Source organism: Homarus americanus, unplaced genomic scaffold (assembly GCF_018991925.1).
Source record: "Homarus americanus isolate GMGI-L3 unplaced genomic scaffold, GMGI_Hamer_2.0 scaffold32929, whole genome shotgun sequence".
Lineage (NCBI taxonomy): Eukaryota > Metazoa > Arthropoda > Malacostraca > Decapoda > Nephropidae > Homarus > Homarus americanus.
Genome location: NW_024737097.1, coordinates 9914230 through 9934251, shown reverse-complemented (window position 1 = coordinate 9934251; position 20022 = coordinate 9914230). Strand labels below are relative to the sequence as shown.

Below are 20022 nucleotides of genomic sequence, written 5' to 3'. Positions count from 1 at the left end.
CATTTAATATTAAATACTGTATTACATTTCAACAAAACTACCATTTATTTCTGAGAACATGGAAATGTAATATTTTTTGCTGAAATGATGTCGTATTACAGTGGAAAAGTGTGAAAGCAATGACTTGCTTTCTTCTTCGTTCAAAAGATGTTACATGTCGCTTTTGAATGGTTTTCAGTTGTGGGATTATAAAAGGGCTAATGATAGAGATAGAATATTATTACTTAATACAGTGCAGTACAGTACAACAGATTTTTAACTGAAAACCATTAAAAGCGATTACGATGAAATCTTTGAACAACGAAAGAAAGCGAAAGTCATTGTTTTTCATAATTTTATCCACTTTCCACTGTACAGTAATATGTGCGTCATTTTCAATAAAATATTACATTTTGCATATTTAAATTCTAAAGATATATTACAATTTAATTAAAGTTAAGGTAAAAATATACTTGTGAAATTATAAATAATTTTTAAAATATATCCAAGTGTCATCCAAGTTTTTTCTTTTGTATCAAATTTAATTAACAAAGATTGATGTTTCAAATGTAATGAAAAAAAATTTATGTACAGTATCTATAAATAAACTTTAACAAATGAATACTTTGTTTTACATCGTCCTGTGTATACCATACCATGGATTTGGCTACTTTGGGCTAGCTATGATGACGCAAGAGACTGCCCTGGCGACTGTACCGACACTCACAGCTGGTGGTGCGTTGGTGTGTCGTTTCCATTGTTTACTGGTAGTTACTGGAAAATATTTTTCAACCCAACGAAACTATTACCCTTTTAGAGGTCGACCCCCAATTTTTTGCAAAATAATTTGGTCTTAAAAACTCGAACTACACACAGGTATATACGGTAAATAAGGACATGGGGGGCCAGGGGTTTTTTAGGGGGGGGGCAGCAAAAGTACACGGATTTTTAACATTCACGGGTATCTGTTACCTAACCCCCGCGTATGTTAAGGGCCGACTGTATTACAAAACGAATAAGAAATCTGAACATTGCTCTGCGAGGAAGTTTTATTGCAAATTAAATTACTTCTTTTCACCTGTAAATACCATAAAGACGAGCAACATATATTATTACAAAATATTGAGAATCACTTCGCAACCAGGCACACCAACCATTCTGAGATGACACGAGCCATAGTAGTCATTCTGAAATCTCTCGTGCGCAGCTGCTCGAGAACTCTTTGTGGCGAGTGTACGTCATCATAGTTAAAAAGTGTTTACCATCTGAGGCTTTTCAAGTGTTCTGAAAGATTAAGATGTAAACACAAGTTCAAATAAGACTGGCAAACTAACTCTGACAAACTAACACACTCAATGAATTGTGAGTTCAAAACTCTGAAACCTTTCCCAAGTTACCATTAATGGTGGTTAATTCCACAAAGCACAGAAAGAGCATAATTCCATTCCAAATTATGTAAACATATCTCGCTTCTGGTTGCAGGACATATGGGCCAAATCTACCTAATCAAATTTATGTACAATATTACGACTCTCTCCCTTTAACACTAAAGGTAAGGTAACAACTTCTGACAAATGTTACATATGGCTTGCACTTTTCTTATCCATTTGAGAACAGTGGTTATTTTATCATAATCAAAGGCTTAAGCTATCAGTAAAGAGCAATACTTTTCATTTTACAGCCACAACTTCTCTATTCCTGAAAAGAAGCCCCAGTAAAAAAAACCCTACAATAAATATAGCTTAAATCTTGGAACAAGTGCACCATAAATTGAGAATAATGATCTTTACTGACACAGAGTAATGATGAATAAAAATGTATCAATTACATAAACCTCGAGATACAAACCCCAACATGGGAAGCCATCTTGCCCGCGCAGACCTCTGCAATATCCCGCCCAAGAACACCGTAGTATAGACCATAGAAAATAAAAAGAAGACCAGTGTCCATCCACACGTTGGGCTTCACTCCAAACAAGAGGTGAAAGCCCATCATAGTTATCATTATTATGACGTAGCCCACGACACCCAGGCCACAGCAGATCTTGTACACTAGAAGGAACCACTTATATACCTGTCTGAAAAAGTAAAATACTAATAAGATAAAGAATTATTTTAAAATAAAGACATAAAAAACTATCCACAAACTTTAACTCATTCCCATTTACATGTAGTAAATCACTTGCACTAAGCCTACTAAGGTGAGAGGAAAATATAAGAAATTGCTTTAACATCTCATACATTCACACGAATTCACTTCCATGCATAGACACTAGCTTCCCCTTAAGCATATAATGTGTCAGAAAGAGTACCATGTTCTCCACAGTACCTGACTGTATTCCAATTTCCCAAATATTCAAGTCGTTCAAATTTTTTAAATCAATTCGATTTGTCATGATTCACTCTCGGACTTTCATGCGAAACTGTGATAATAATAATACCTACATAAAAACTTTCCAACCAGTATAATATATGTGATCTGCTACAAGCACATGGTTGCAGTTACTGTACTCTTTTCACCAACCAACAAAAAGAGTACTCATTATTGTAACAAGTGTACATGAGTTAGAGCAAAATGAGGGAACCAAGTCCTCTTTTGCTCTCAATATGACTTAGATCCAAAGTCCTTTGTTTGCAAAGACAATATTTCACTAATAAGCTGCATAATTATTTTAATAACAATAATAATATTTCTCACATTTCTCCATACACCAATCTCTTTGGCATGTACAATATTTGAAGTGCCGTATTGTCACTCAATATGTGGGTAGGGTAAGCCTCCAGAAAGGCATTTGTATTGGCATTTATGTTTAGGCAAAATACAGCATTACAGCAAGTATCTCTCACCACCATATCATGGGTTCGAGTCTTGACCAGGGTCATAAGTGGCAAGGTGATACCGAGTGTGACATTACCAAAATATCGCAGGTTTCCTGCTGTACTAATACTGGACAATATAGTTCATAATAAAGAACACCAACCACTCAAATGGCTAGTAAGCTGTTAAGTGGTAAAATGATAAATACAGGTAATCGTCATTTACCAATCATTCACCTAGTGGTAATTCAGTTTAGCGATTTAAAATTTCTAACACCCTTGGTTATTTAACAATCTGCAATTGTTTGGTTTAGCAATCTTCAACTCGCTGGGAAAAATTCAGGAGGGAAGTAAAAAAATGGGGATTCTGCGCTTCAAGTGGGCATCTCCACTGGGAGGGTGCTGTGGGTGTATATGGGTAGGTGGGCATGATGCCAGCATGACGGGTGGTAGCATAAAGGTAGGGGCGGGCAGGAGGTAGAGAATGATTGATGGCGTAGCGGCGAGGCACGGGCAGGAGCGAGGTAAATGCAGGCGTTTTTATTTATTTATTTTTTTTTTGTGCGTGTGTGTTCTGTCTGCCTCTACCACCAACATCCACCTGATAGCATATGTCAAGTGCCGACTCCTAAAAATTGCCTCTGTGAATATCTACATATTTGAGTACAATAAATAGTAAAAATAAGTGTAGAATTATGTAATTGTAAGTTATCTAATGTAAGTAATGTCTGAAACTCACTGCAGCATGTTTGCTGTGCAGCAGAGGTCTCTCTCTAAGTCACATTCCATTTAGAATTGTCACATGTAAGTAAATAATAAAAAATTATGTTTGAATTCCAATTTTCTATTCACTTACCTATCCAGTATTATATAATCATGAGTACGGTATTATAAATAAAGGTGGAAATATCATAATAAAGTGGTGTAAATTAATTGCAGTGTGATATGTCTCCTGGCCCACCCAGAGATCGAGGCAACGCTGAATTTTTCAAGGCAGACGTTAAACCACTTGGAAAGGGAGACGCTATATAAGATACCTGAATTTTAGAAATGGTTTTCAAAATCATTATCCAGTTTTCCAACAAAAAAACAAAATTTTTGGGGGGTAATCAGAGGAGGATACATATCTAGGTTCATTATTTGGAAACCACATATTGTATACATATGCTACCGGCGCCCCACCTACCAACCCAGGCCATTCATACACTAGTGTTTACCCTGCCGTTGAACAGTGTGATCTGTGCTTTACTACAGTGCTCTATATATTAACAATCGCTGTGCATCACTGTTATTGTTGTGACTTTGGTGTGCTAGTGAGTACTGTACGGACTGTTCAATCCTGTACTATTGTGATATTGTGTACTAAAGTAATTGCTCCTTGCCCCACCCCCCCCTTCCTCTCTTGTCGGCTAACTATGGACCAGGTAAGAACTGCTTACTGTATTCTCTTTATGTTTTTGACATTATGATAATTAATTTTTTATTTTTTTTTGCACATTCTGTATGAACGTATGTATGTGCATGTAACAGAGTATACAAGAAAATGATGGTATATATACCCACCCACAATTACGAGTTGAACAATAACATAGCACACAGCTCAACCTCACCCACTCTTAGTGCTACTGGGTGGCGAATCGGTCAGTTGGCAACTCGGCTACACAAATACGTGCTATCTCCATAGATATTATTCCTCGTTTCTATTTGCTCAGCAATCAACTCACTTAGCGCTCTATCTTTCAGGAATGCATCCCGATCACTAAGACACATCCCTGTATGGGTAAAATCAATTAAACTACTGTAGTACAGGTCAAAACTATCATCAGCATGCCTAACCTGGGTGTTGTTTGATCAAGCGGCTGCTCGACGGCCTTCTTCACCACAATAACAGTGATGGAGGAGAACACCAGCCAGATGAAGATGAAACGCCACCAGTGGTTGTGAAGGCATACGACAAATGGAATCACCCACACACCTATCATGCTCACAAACTGCAAGGTACATTATTTGTCATGTTATTTACATTTAATTCATTATTAAACTAAAACATTGAATGAGTATTAAACTGTTCAGTCCCAATCACACACAGAAATTCCCAAAGAGCTGAATGGGGATGCCAAAAATAATATTCTGTAAATTCTCTTTTCTTCCAGTGACCAATAATTTTTTCAGCTACAGCTACACAGACCGAACATCTGCTTAGTTAACTACAGTTTTCTAAACTAGGCACAACATTACCCTCTAATGTATTATTTATTACCTGGTAAGATTTGTAATGATGTTTTTTCCAAGCCACAAGACCAATCTGTGCTATTATGGTGACCACCATCAAGATGATGACCATCTCTGCATGCATCTCCTCATGACCCTTGTGCTTCTCGTGCAGCCGTAGGTGTTCTAATCTGCCAGTACAATTATATTTGTTAGAAGGAGTAAATGATATTTTTGTTTTACTCTTTGTCTTACTCTTACTTAATGTAGAGTGGATAGAAACAAGAATTAAAACAAACACACAGTTTCCTTCATTCATGCCTATTTACTCTTACAAAATATGTATTTAGTATTCATAAAAATTAACTAAAGTAGCTTTAACAAAATCCAGCAGTAACCATCAATACTGGTGCTGTGTTGCAGAGAGGGAGTAACAAAACATCATATACAGTACAGTAAAAACTCTAAGTACAGTACTGAACACCTGCATAACAACATATCCTGCCTTTATTATGTTATTTAACAACTACAGTAATATCTCCGTGAGCCGGAATCCGTCAAACACGGAACTCTCCGAAAGCCGGAATTGAAATTTTCTCGGAAAATCGTTCCCAAAGTCGGAATTTTCCGGAAAATTATGAAAAAAATTTCCAGTACCCATAAAATTCCGGGGCTGGGGGAGTTTCTTCCGGGTTTGAGAGATGAAAATCAGGTGCATTTTCTGGTAAATCAGAGATAAATTTACCATTACCCAGAAAATTCCGAAGATGAGGGATTTTTTTCCAGGTTCAAGAGATAGTGTAATGGGCAATTTCTGGAACTTCCGAGAATATTTTTCCATTTCCCGGAAAATTCCAGGGATGAGGGATTTTATTCCGTCTTTGAAAAAGTCATCTTGTTTCCCGGAAATCTCTCATTCCGGAAGTGCTCTCCCTCGAGAGAAGTAGAGTGAGGGGCGATATGATAGAGGTGTATAAATGGAAGTCAGGGCTAAACAAAGGGGACATTACAAAGGCACTCAAACTATCCAACCAGGAGCAAACTCGTAACAATGGTTTTAAATTTGACAAATTTAAATTTTGGTGCGAAATAGGTAAACATTGCTTTGGAAATAGAGTAGTGGACGAGTGGAACAAGCTACCAAACATCATCATTAACTCGAATACTCTGGATAGCTTCAAATATAGGTTGGATGGATATATGAGCAATAGGGGTTGGGTGTAAATGGGACTACTCAGTATGGGCCAATAGGCCCGCTGTGTGCTCCATTCTTATGTTCTTATGTTAACACAACTGCCATTTGCATAACCACTGACTGCTTGCAGCAACAAAAAGAATGAATCTAGAGGTATGGGAGGCAAGCCCATGATAAAGGAATTCACGAGTAAGGATAGCATACCAAGAGCATGTGCAGCTATCAATCACCGTAAATGACCCACGGAAATGCATGAATTTTTACCCATCAAAATTACTAATGTTTGTGTCTATAGTAATTTTTGCAAAAAGAAAACAAAAACAAATTGATCATAAACATTTGAACCGTACTCACGTATATATGGCATACTCAGAGTTGTAAAAAGTACCGGACTTTGTTACTTAAGTAACAGTATTGCTACATTGGCAAAATGTTACTGAAGTAGAAGTAAAAAAAGTATCTCATTCATAAAGTATTCAATTATTGAAAGTAAAACGTAACAAAATTATTAATTGTCTCAAATACTGTATTAAAATATATCCACAGTAAATTATAAAAAACTAGTTAACTAAAGACAAAAATAAGACACAGCATTACACATAATCATTTGCAAATCTTTCTAATGAGATTAACCAATAACGGATTCTCGAAATTATGGCTGCCCAATCAGGATATTTTAGTCCTAAATATAAGCCCAGCATGACCTACTGAAAGAGAATACGTTCAGCCGCTCTTCACCCTACAATCCATCGCAGGGATAATGAATGGGCTGAAAATATATCCAGCCAACACTATGATCACTTTCTTTGTTATCCAGACAAGTATTGTCGACGTGGACTTACAGTTCGCAGACTTAAGTTGACTCTGCTCACATTAGGTTAGGATACAGACCTATCTGGCAAGTATCTGAGGTGGGGGGATGACCCACACTTCTTTTCCTGTAAACTCTGTAACTGTCCTAATGGTAACACCCTTCAACACTATTGGCTTGACTGTCCCACTGTCAGGGACCTCCTACCATAGGACGAGTCATTAACCACTATACAGTATGTCACTAAATGCTTATTCATAGAGTGTCCTGCAAGACACAAGTACCAATGTATTAGTGTCTGACTGCATGGTCTTGTGAGTAGGCTTATTGCCCCCTGGGGTGTAATAGATTAATTAAATAATAAATTATAAGCCCAATATGACTAAACAGACGCTCACAAGCAGCAGCTGTAAGAAGTGGCATGTTAAGTTTGAGAGAAAAGTCACAATGTCAGGATAGACCACAGTAGCTCCATTCCTTCCCCTGAGCAAGCCAAGTAGCTATCAAGATCCTTCAGTTGAGGAGTTTGTGGATAATTGTTTCCTCCTTAGTGAGTGAGTCTGACTAAGACTCACCGTGAACTGTCCCTCTAATTGGGTGTGGCTGTGGTTACGTCACTTTTCAATTCTAATTGATGAATGGCTGAATTTTTTGCACCACGTAACATCTTGCGGGTGCTGGGGGGCGGCAGTGGTGCTTAGTAATTTAAGCAGAATTTTAAATACACTCAGTCTCATACATATTTATGGCTACAGGCTTTATCCCTAAGATGGAATTATGTAAAACATTTTAGAATCATAGCCTCTTTGAAATTCGTAAGGTACAGGTACATTTGGGTTTCATTTACACGGTCAATTGAACCCGCGGAGTACCGCGTAAAACGAGAAACGCATAAATGAAATAACAGAACATATGGGATCAATTGAAATAGAGACTGGGCCAACCCCCAAACTCCACTTTTTCCGACACAATACGTACCTTGTAGTCAAGATAACATCTTAATTTTATGATGGTATGCACACATAATTAATAATTAAGAGAAATATCAATAATATTAGGTTTTTTAACACTTACATTAGTAGAAAAGATGGCTGGGCACACGGGGATGGGGGGTTGGTTCTGAGGCAGAGGGCAGATTATTGGCCCTCACCTGTATCACTTGTATCACTATCCACCACAGAGGCTTGCAGGGCCTTTTTGTCAAACCCCTCAAAGTCCATATAAGTCCATATCCTCACTATCACTGACTTGGGCCGGCTGTGGTGGGTGGCGGGTGAAGAACTTGGTAATGTTTTGATGACTGGGCAACCTTGTGCGCACCCTGCCCGCGCCGCTTCCCGCGTAAATGACCAAATTTGCTGCGTAAATCAAGCATTTCAATTCTGGCAAGGCACCGCGTAAATGACAAAACGCGTAAATCCAGACTCAACTGTATATGAAAAGAGCGACTGACATCTAATGGGAAGACCGAGTCCCTGAAGGAAAGGTGAAGGAAAAGAGACGGGATTCAATGGTGGAGGGGGTAATAATAGGGTAGGCAAGGTAAGGTGGGTGGTCAAGGTGCTAATGGACACAAGAAAAACAAAGGGAAAGTCCACTGTCATGGTCACTGCCACCTGACCTGACCTGATGTAACCTCACAAGACTTCTAGGTATGTGACAGCATGGTGTCTCCCCACACCCACACCGTACCCTTCTCGGCTCCACCCACACAACTCTTTTAATATGGTTAATAATTAATTAGTTAAAAAATATATTATTGTGCAAAACAATTTTTGTTTTTCAATTATATTGGAGTAAAAGTACAGGTATTAGAAAACCATACTTAAGTAAAAATACTAACAAATTTGAGTACTATTTAAAAAGTAAATACCCAAAAACATTAGAGTACAGTACTCAAGTACACTTATTTAGTTACTTTACAACTCTGGATATACTGCACACTTCCAGATCATCCATATTATCTCGCATTGCACAAGGCCATCTATGACACATACACAGGTGCATCAGGGCTCGGGAACCTTTAAAGTCTTTGCGGCTTTAAATAAAAAATAAACTATCGCAATTATGATAATTTTACTTGAACTAATTTATTATGAGCTAAAATAAGTCAATCTGTGTTAGTGTAATATGCTAGCTGTTGTTTTGAACAGTTGTGCCTCCCTGCTGATATGGATGTCCGAATAATGAATTCCGGCTGAGTAACGACATTGCTGTTACTTAATTAGTCCGGTACTCGTTTTTTTTACAGTACAGTATTGTATAATCGATGTTAAATAAGAGCTAAATTAAGGTCTGGCTACAACTTTACAGCAGTAGGCACTACCACCACCCTCAAGATATCTCTTGGACTGGATCTTCAGTTGGCAAAATAACCATCATTGCATTGCATTTTGCAACATGACAAGTAAAGCATATTTAAATTACATAAGAGTGTTAGTGATATGCTCATCATGACAGCAAATTTTTACTTTTTTTTTTTTCAAACTACTTCATACAAGATACAGTGCAGCATACATAAAATTCCAATTGATGAATAGAACTTGAATGGTCAGGACAGGAAATACTATAACATAATTAACTGTGCAATCTGTTAGTGTAAAAAAAAAAAATAACCAACAGAAACAAAATAGAAGGGAGATGTTAAGTACATGTACTGTACACTACACGGTAAGATAAGCTGTGAGTAGAGTATTCGGTCCACTTTTTAGTCATCACAACTTGGACGACTCAGATAAAGTTGAAATTCATTATTTCCTTGTTTATGTCACTTATTAGTGTAATTCACAGACACAGTATATGCCTGGTGACTGTTATCTAGCAAATATCATTCCACTGTACCTGTATACAGGTACAGTAAATGAAATGAAAGCAAAATTTAAACTCCATAGCTAATTATACAGACAAACCTCACCATGTTCTCTCGCAATGGCCGATTAGAAATTGCGTTCGTCACATTGTCTCTTGCTTGAGGTTAGGTTAGGGTTCTCAAGAATCATTCAATTCTCGGCCATCACAACACAATATAATATTATTTGTCCATACAAATAACCTCAACCAAAAATTTATGCCAAATCATAGATAAAAAAGTATAGTACTGTACTATAAGGTTAAGCTAAGTATGACTGGTACAATGTATGGAAGGATATTAAGTGACAGGAAGGAAGGATGAAAGAACCTTCTCACTGACTGACAACAAGGATGAGTTTAAGGATGAAAAAGGAAAAATTTAAGTTGTCACAGTTGTTGTATGCCACTGATGCTGTCTTATTACCCAAGGCCGAATAACAAATGAGGCAATTGATAATATATTATATACTAAATAAAGAATATTACTATCTAACCAAGAGATATTTGATGAAGAAATATTCCAGACCCTAAAAGCAGAACAGACCCATCAGCGTAGAATCATCTTCGGAAGTACATTATATATTCATATATAATACATCATTATTTCATAATGGCGGGAAAATAAATACAATACAGGGAGGCCATTTTATTCTACAAACGTGTGATTAAAAATCAGACAAACAAACATCACAACTATCCCCCACCCCCTCTTTTGGGGAAGTAGGACAAAAAATAAAAAACAAGGCTACTGTTAGTATAGATGAAGACCTCAAAATAAAAAATGAATTATGAAATTTGGGTCAATGTTTGACATGGATATCAACAGGCAAGTAAGTGCTGAAATTAGAGAATGGGAGATAAAAGGGGACCAAGTTCTCATGAGTTTCAGTGAATGAAGTGAGCAAACAGTAAGTTTCCAGGAGCTGAAGTCATGTTAATTAATAAATGTAACTCACACAGTAAGCAGGGAGTACATGCCTATTTATGATGAATGTGTGAGAAAAATATGTAGCGCAAAGAAGTCCCGATGAAGATATACTATATGGCAAAAAGAACAATACAAGTACAATAAAGTGTACTGTAATCTACCCTCAGTTTACAAAGGGTTTTCAGGAGCTGAACCCTTTTGTAAATCAAGGGACACCTATACACTGCAAAGTGACATTCACAAAGACACTCACTATGATGTGAAATGCTGTACTGTACAGGCATCCCTCGGAACATAACCCTGAACATAAATTGAGGTACCTGTATGCCCATACATCATAAAAAAAAAAAAAAAATCCATGATATGGTGGGTGAGCATCAATGCACTGGTTCAAAAGAAGGGGTTAAGTGTTGTAGGATTCAGGGGCCAAAGGATCCAGATAGAGCACATACAGGGTGTCCCTGGGTTACGAACGGGTTCTTTTCCTGAGGGCGTTCTTAAATCAAATTTGTACATAAGTCAGAACACATGCTATGTGCGTATCGTACTTAAAGACGAATGTTCAAAATTTGTACCACTATATCATAGCCTAAGTCATTGTATACATCTAAAACCCCTTTGACAAAAGAAGAAACAGAATGACAAAATACAGTAAATGAAAGTAAAAAATAAATCATCAGGTAAATAAAATAATGTACTCTCAATTTCAAGTTTAACCCTGTTCGTATCAGTGGGCGTTTGTAAGTTGGGGACCCCCCTGTATGTGACAAATTTAGTACTGTATTTGAAGTTCCCTTCTCAGAAAATTTGGGTGATATACTGTACATAAATAAATAGCATATAATAAAATTAAATTCAGATTGGACCCTGACTTCCAGATATTTTTTTATGGAACAACACATCCTTTGCACACACACACATAAAATGTCCTACCCCTTTGTTTGGTTGTCAACTTCAGCATGAATTGGTTCAGTGAGTCTGGAAAAGTTGAAAATGAAGAACAGCAGTAAAAAATCCAGACTTATAACTGAGGGAAGAAACAAGAGACCTGTGAGATCCGTATCACTAAAAGGACCTCTAGCCAAGGTTTGGTAAATAGCAGACTATCTCGTGAACTGAGTCGTGGTGTTTAACAGTTTTCTGTTACCCATTTGAAACTAGCTTAAATAATTGTTTCAAGTCTCATTTCACTTAATCCTTTACTTACAATGACCAGAACATTAATGAGCAACCTGGACATTTTAACCAGCTAGAAATGAAGAAAATTATTTTGTTTTCAAATTTTTTAACAGAATCTACTTTTGACACCCCAGGTAAGTAAAAACCTCTAACAAAAAAAGGAAAATAACATCACTGTATTTTACACTGCCACAATCATACATTCCTCATAAATGTAACTTTATTAAGTACTGTGCAGACATTCCTCAATTTATGAAAGAGTTCCACTCCTGAAAAACCCTTAATTTTTTTGCGGGGGTAAATCGAAGCACTTTTCACAGACTCCCATTATAAAAGCTTTATTATACATACGGTAATTAGCAGATCAAATTTAAGAATACAGAAAATTTTTCTTTTAATTAATTTTCCATGTACAATACTGTATTATAAGAGAGCAATAAAATTCTAAGTCTTAAACTCATGATAGCAAAATTTAACCCTTTCGCTGCATTTCCCGCACTTGCCATTTTCTTCTGGCTAACGCCATACGGTTTTAATCAGCTTTGGGAAACCTCCTGCAGCCAAAGGGTTAAATACTGAATTGGCTTTCCTAAATTCAATGTTCGGACACAGAAAACCTTATTCAAATACAGTAGAGTACTGTACTGTACAGTACTGTAGTGTCTAAAAAGAGACCCAACAAAAGCAAGCAGTTCTAGAGGGCTCAAAAGACAGTTAACAACATAATAATGTATCCTAATTATCTAGGGACTTGGAGATGTCCGGGTAACAAAATGGTACCCAAATACAGTACAGCTGTATCGTCTTGTACCATTTCCGCACATCATCATCCAAGTTCCTTAAGTTTCTGCTTACTGAGCACTTTAGATTCACCCATCCCCTTATCACTTTCACTTGCAGAATATAGCATAAACAGATCATGTTTTGTCATAAAATATCCCTAACAGCTGACTTTCCAATACTGAACTCACAACAAACCTTTGGTCTGGGCAAACCTGAGCAATCACGCTTGATCCCTCATGTGATATCTACCTTTTGTTCAGTTATCAACACCTTCCCTTTCTTCTCTTCACTTGTCAATGAACTTTTTGAAGCCAAGTTAACGTTTTGGTCCATCAATGCTTCTTCTTCTCAGAACCTGTCGGTGAATTTCCTGAAGCTATGTTTGTGTTTTTATCCATCATTGTAAATGGAATTGCCCAATTTACAAAGGTCTAATTTATGAATAAAGCTGAAGGCACTTTGTAAACACACCATCTAATGGCCAGCTTACAAATTTCCACATTCGTGAAGTACCGGTAGTTGCACTTTTCCAAATGGGATTTTTCAATAAAATGGAAAAATGAACTTTCCATGCACATCCACTAAAAAATATTCGGCACCCTTACGGCGTGATACAATATGACACGGGTGCCAAATAATTTTTTTAGTGGGTGTACACATACAATACTGTAATATTGTAGTACAGTAGTCCCTCGGTTAACGAGGACAATCCATTCCAGCAGGTTGCTCGTGAACCGAAACCATTGTTTCAATGGGTTTTTGGGTAATTGGTTCCAGCTCACCGAAAATTGCCTAAATTCATCAAAAATTTTTGAAATTGACACTTACCTTGAGGTGTGTATGTAGAAGGCTCCTGGATGATGATGCTGATGTGAATTTGAAGTGGGAGGTGGAGGAGGAGAAGGGAGAAGAGAAGGAAGTGGAGGTGGAGAAGAAGCATTTTGCTGCTTCTTGGAAGGTGAGTCACCTTCCATGAAAATACCAGGAGCCTCTGAACTGACAGATTCTCCACCATGAACATCCTCTCTCCTTCTTCAAGTGAAAGGCTGAGGGCTAGCATCATCCTCTCTCCTTCTTGAAGTGGAAGGCAGAGGGATAGCATCTTGTTCCCTCTGCCTTTTACTGAAGAAAGTGTCAATTGTGGTCTGTGGGGCATCTCTCCTCCTCACCATTAACTTATGTTTAAAGAAGGAGACCATTGAGCCCTCAACATGACACAAAGTTAGTTCAGTTTTTTCCACATCTGGGTGCTTTGAAGCCAGTTCCCTGAGCTTCTCCCAGTGGTAAATCACATCTTTCAACTCTTTAGTTGACATATGGTCATCACTTTCAATTTCCTCCTCACCACTGTCAGCCTCTAACATCTCATCCAGTTGCTTCAAGTCATCAGGAGTAAGTTCCTCCTCATGAGACATCACAAGCTCATCGACATCATCCTCTTCCACTTCAAGGCCCAATGACTGACCAATGGACACAATCTCCTGGTCCAACTCTTTCTTCCTCAAATCCCTCAAAATCATGGACTACTGATGGCCACAGTGCTTTCCATGAAGAATTGAGGGACCTACTGGAGACTTCTTGCCATAATGACACAATCAATTTTACAGCCTCCAGGATGTTGAATTGTGTCTTCCAGAACTGTTTCAGTGTTAGTTCAGGATCATTGGAAGTTGCCTGATGACACCTCCTAAACATTTCTTCATGTACAACTTCTTAAAGTTGCTGATCACATTCTGGTCCATTGGCTGTATGATTGATGTAGTGTTGGGAGGCAAAAACAACACTTTCACAAAGTCAAATTGATACTCCAAAGTTCTGGCAAGTTCAGGGTCATGACCAGGAGTATTATCCTTGAGGAGAAGAGCCTTTAAAGGGAGTTTATTGGTGGTTAGGTAGCTCTTGACAGAAGGGCAAAACACATCAACAGCCCATTCATTAAAGAGCTGTCTTGTCACCCATGCCTTACGGTTGGACTTCCAATAAACTCCAAGCTTTGTTCTTACCACTTTCTGTTGCTTGAACACCCTGGGGTTTTCAGAGTGGTAGACAAGCATAGGCTTCAGTCGGAAATCCCCTGAAGCATTGGCACCAAGCAATAGAGTGAGACGGTCTCTCATGGGTTTATGCCCAGGTAAAGAGGCTTCATCTCTGGTGATGAATGTGCTTTTGGGCATCTTTTTCCAGAACAGCCCAGTTTTGTCCACATTGAACACTTGCTGAGGAAGAAAATTTTCTTCTTCCATCAGTTCTTTAAATTCCACTAAAAACTTTGCTGCCCCTTCCTTTTCAGCACTAGCAGCTTCACCATGCCTAACAACACTGAAAATGTCACTTCTTTTCTTAAATTTTTCGAACCAGCCTTTGCTGGCCCGAAAATCTTCAAAGTTTATGCCTGAAGAACCAGGTTGATCTGTCTTTAAATGTTCGTATATCTCCCTGGCTCTTTCACAAATGAATTCAGTAGAAACTGAATCACCTTTCATCTGTTTTTCCCTAATCTAGATGAGAAGTAACCTCTCAGTTTCTGCAATTAGGGATCTACTTTTAAACACTCTGGTAGATTTGTCTCTCACTTTCACATCTTTAAATTTGTCTTTCTGTGTAAGAATTGTCGACACAGTTGATGTCGACATGCCATACAGTATTACCCTGCTTTACACGCGATTTCTCATTTACCCGGTACCTTGCCAGAACCGGACTTTCACTTTGGTGCATCTACTCATATACGCGGTGAAGAATAATTTTTTTTTTTATTTAGCTCATAAAATTCATACAAATTACCAGGCCAGAATATAATTTACATTGCTGGAATTCTTACAATATGATGATCATTTTGAATATAAACATCATGGATTTTGCATTAGACATACAAATTTTAGATCTAATGTAATAATTTGGTTTACACAAAGCAAATATTTTATCTTTTGTGCAAAATATATGAAGTTTACATTCAAAATATTCCCTGACCTGCAAGGAATCCAGAAATGTCAATTATATTATCCTAACTTTAGTCTGAGGTATTATTTATTACTAAATGTTAAAATCTAGAGTTTTCACCCAAACATTTATCAGAGAGGTAGGAGCTAGTGAGCTGGGAAGAGGGGGGGGGGGGATTTGAGTCCATTATTTGAATGGACATTAACCTGGCGACTGTATTTCTCTTAAATATTAATTGTGTGAGCATACCATCATAAAATTTAGATGTTATTTTTACTACAACATAGGTATTGTGTCCGAAAAAGTGGAGTTTGGGGGTCGGGCCAGTCTGTATTGGAATTAATCCCATATGTTCTGTTGTTCACTTTACGCGGTACCCTGTGGGTTCAATTGACCCCGTAAATCAGGGTACTACTGTATGCTTTGCATAGAGCATTTGTTCTAATGCCTTGTTCATGTTTTTTTATAATTTCCTACTTGGTTTGGATTGAAATAGCTTTTCTTGATCTCTTAGGCCCCATGCTGGATTCAAACAATGTCAACACGTGTTTTTTAAAGTTAAACTAGCTGTAAATAGAGAACATTTTCTTTAAAATAACACTGCACTGTGCTATATATTGTCAATATGTAAAATAAATTTCAAAATGACCAATAATTTGCTTGGAAACAGAAGAAAAGCGTTTAGTTGAAGAGAGTCTCAAGCAAGATGTTACCTCCACTGAAAACAGAGAGAGAGACTAACCGTGTTTGCTGTGTTAAGAGGCTGGATGGCGCGCATAAAACTAGTCACTTTACCTTTAATTATGTTCAATAATTGTTAAAATGACCAAAAAATTTAATAATAAACTTTTAAAATTATTGAACAGTATAAACTTCTTGATATTTACTAAAATAGTAAGAAATTTAAGCCCTAGAACCGATTACTGTATTGGCGGACTAATACTACAGCTGGTTGACCGCCAAGTGCAAGCAAAAACTTGTTGAGGTCGGCTCGTAAGAAGCTCGTTAACCGAGGGATTGCTCGTTAACCGAAGTTAAGAATCTTATGGGATGCAACTCGTTAACAGAGGGATCACTGTACAGTACAAGTAACTCTTCATCCACTCCAGAAGTTAAGTCACCAACCCCAATAAAGCATAAAACCCCATCACCAATTTCATATGAAGAGGCAGACAGTCTTTCCCCAAGCCTCTGGACTTCTACACTCAAAATCTCAACTCTGATTTCTGGTGACAATTAATTTACTTTTTTTTTTACTGTTTTAATGTACTATATTTATGGTGAGTAAAGCAATAATTTGATTATACAGCTCCTCCCCGACTTACAACAGGGTTAGGGACCCAAATCCAGGTCGTAAGTCGAAAATGCTTAAATAATACATAGAAAATCTAAAATGGGTGTCTCTTTTTCTTCTCAGCACCACAAAACTCTCACTTTTAAGCTTGCCAGCCATTTTAAAGTGAATTACAAACGAAAATTTTGTCAGTACACAGCGCAATCACTGAAGTTGGGACTCGAAAATATGTAATTTGACAAAATTTTGGTACGATCGAGGCGGTCGTATGTCCGGGTGGTCGCAAGTCGATTCAATGATGTTCTGTACTGAGTTATTATGTCTTTTGTATTTAGGTTGGTGAGTTTGCATTGCAGAAGGTGTTTGAAAATCAGCCTGAGGAATGCATCTTCCATACTGTGTAAGTGTGTATGAAAAAATCGCTTTCACTGTACAAATTTTTGCATTATGTACCGATTTCATGGAACATATCCTTTTCACATAGTGACTAGTGAGGACTGTCTGCATAAATGAACTTTCATTTATAAACAAAAAAGGTTTTGAATTGTGTAAACTCTTCAGTGTGTTATGATCCTTAACTTCAAGCTTAACCGGATGATTTGATAGGTAAGAAAGTGCAGCAACAAAAATATTATCCTATATTGTCAGTTTGTTCAGTGGTGTTAATACCGTATGTTCAAACCACTGGTACAAAGAATAACTGGTCTACTGACTGTTTTAGCAACATGGATCTTACAGGTCACTCACTGATGCTCCCAAATCATAAACTCATCTTCAATTCTGATTCTGGTGAGCATGGAACTCCAACAGTCTTTTGGGATATAAGTAAACAAAATAAATAAATAGTTGAAAAATATTATTCTGTACTAAAAATAAAAGAAAACAATTTTTTTTCAAAAGGTAATATTTACAGAATGCATGATGAAAGTTATAACGAACACTATCCAATATCAACATCCTAATGAGGTGGATGTTTACCTTCAAGAAAAATCTGGAAGTCTCATATACTGTACAGTACAGTGCGGTACTACCAAAATCTTTAACATCCATTTAGCCAATAAATGTTATGAGCCCTCAGAGAATCTACACAACTGCTAAATCACTAATATTGGCACACATTCATTGCCCTTCCTAACATTAAAAATTTTGTTTATGTATATTGTGAACTGGTAGAAAGACTGAATCGCTGTATCAGTAGTCTGTTAACATATAGGTAGCTAACAGATCACCTACAAAACACCATAACCTTTAATAAGCTACATCACATGCACAGTACAGTACTTGCACTACAAGACTAAATTTGTATTTATAATATTCATGTAATGGCATTATTGAACCAGAAGTTGATGCAGTTGTGTTGACAGAACCCTGACACAGGGCATCCCTCAACTTAAGGCTACACCATTGCTTAGCCTGGCCTTCATGACATACCTATACAGTGCAACCAGTCAACACTTTCCTTTCATGACATACCTATACAGTGCAACCAGTCAACACTTTCCTAACTTTATTTCACTCAGTATCTTCAGTATTATTGACAAAGAATTTTCTCATATCAAAGCCTATAAATTACTTAGGTTACTTTACAGCATAATTCAGTTAGATTAGATTATGATAATGAAATTGAAACAGTTTATTTTGCCAGAAAAATACAGATACAGAGTCAATAATAATAATAACAATATTGGCATGGCTGAGCCAGTTGAGAGCCTGAGCTGGGGGAAGGAAATGTCAACATGGAATCCCAGGGTTTGAGCTCCAGTGATAAAGTGCTGGATACCCAGGATATCTGGCTCCAATGACAGATTGCTCAACCTAGGTTAGTACAGGTTGTACCTCTCTAGTCCGGCAACCTCGGGACCTGACCGGTGCCGGACCATGGAAATTGCTGGCCCATGGAAATTCACCCTTTGCCTGGTTAGATAGTGACTTGTGTTTATGCCTGGAAGCACTAGCACCACTTTCTCTGCGTCATGGTCTCTTTGAAGACATATTGAAGGGTTAAATGTCGTATAGTAGCTTCTCAAATTTCGCGAGTTTTTAATTCTTAACGTATTTTATTGGAACACACAAAAAAATAAATAAATAAAAATTTTGACGGCGGAAACTTGAATTTCGACGGGTTTGAACGGCCCGCCAACGTGCAGATGACGTGCATAATCGTGTAAACAGGGTCATTTCTCTTATGTACAAAAGATTCATTATTGTTTATTACTGAATGTCTTTTTTATTGAATTAATGTTTATATGTGCAAAATGAGCAATACAATTCATTAATAATACGTAGAACATTAAAACACATGAGGAAATGACACAGCATTGTTTTCGTTGATTACAAAACCAGTGACTGACTGGTTCTACATATAAAACTGAAGAAAATAAGACCTTGGTTGTAGCTGTAGTAAAATTAATATGGTTGTTTTAAGTAATGTTATTTAATGTTAATAAATGGAACAATAGAAGTAGCTAACGATAATGGTAAAGAAAAAGAGAGATCGCATATGTAAGTGCGCATGCGCACACGTGAAAACATATCGTCATTACTTTACATAAGAATATGAAAGCAACACTTATTTACTGTTCATATATATTTTAATTAATGTTTCTGAATTTGTTTTTATTGAATTAATGTACGTGTGTGCAAAATTAACAATACAATTTATTAATAATACGTGGAATATTAGAGGAGACGAGACGGCTGCCGGCATTGTTTATGTTAAAGCTTACGAAACCAGTGACTGATTGGTTCTACATATAAAACTGAAGAAAAAAGACCCTGAGTTTAGCTGTAGTAAAATTAATGTAAAGAATGAATATGGTTGCTTGAAGTACCTGTAATGTTATTTAATGTTAATAAATGGAACAATATACTGTAAGTAGCTAACCATTAATGGTAAAAAAAAAAGTGAGACTGCTCGTATGTAAGTGCGCACATGTGAAAATATATCGTCATTACTCTACATAAGAATATGAAAGCAACAATTATTTACTGCTCATGTATATTGAAGGGATAAATGTTGTACTCTGTATAGACAAGCAG

General features: G+C 37.1%; 1 protein-coding gene across 1 annotated transcript in view; it reads right to left on the bottom strand.

Annotated features, from left to right (window-relative positions):
• The window catches only part of LOC121873199 (RING finger protein 121-like), a 63081-nt gene that overhangs the window by 19156 nt on the left and 23903 nt on the right, over positions 1-20022 (bottom strand). Inside the window, 3 exon segments of the mRNA XM_042376552.1 lie at positions 1828-2056; positions 4632-4786; positions 5056-5197. Coding sequence (XP_042232486.1) covers positions 1828-2056; positions 4632-4786; positions 5056-5197 — 526 coding nt within the window.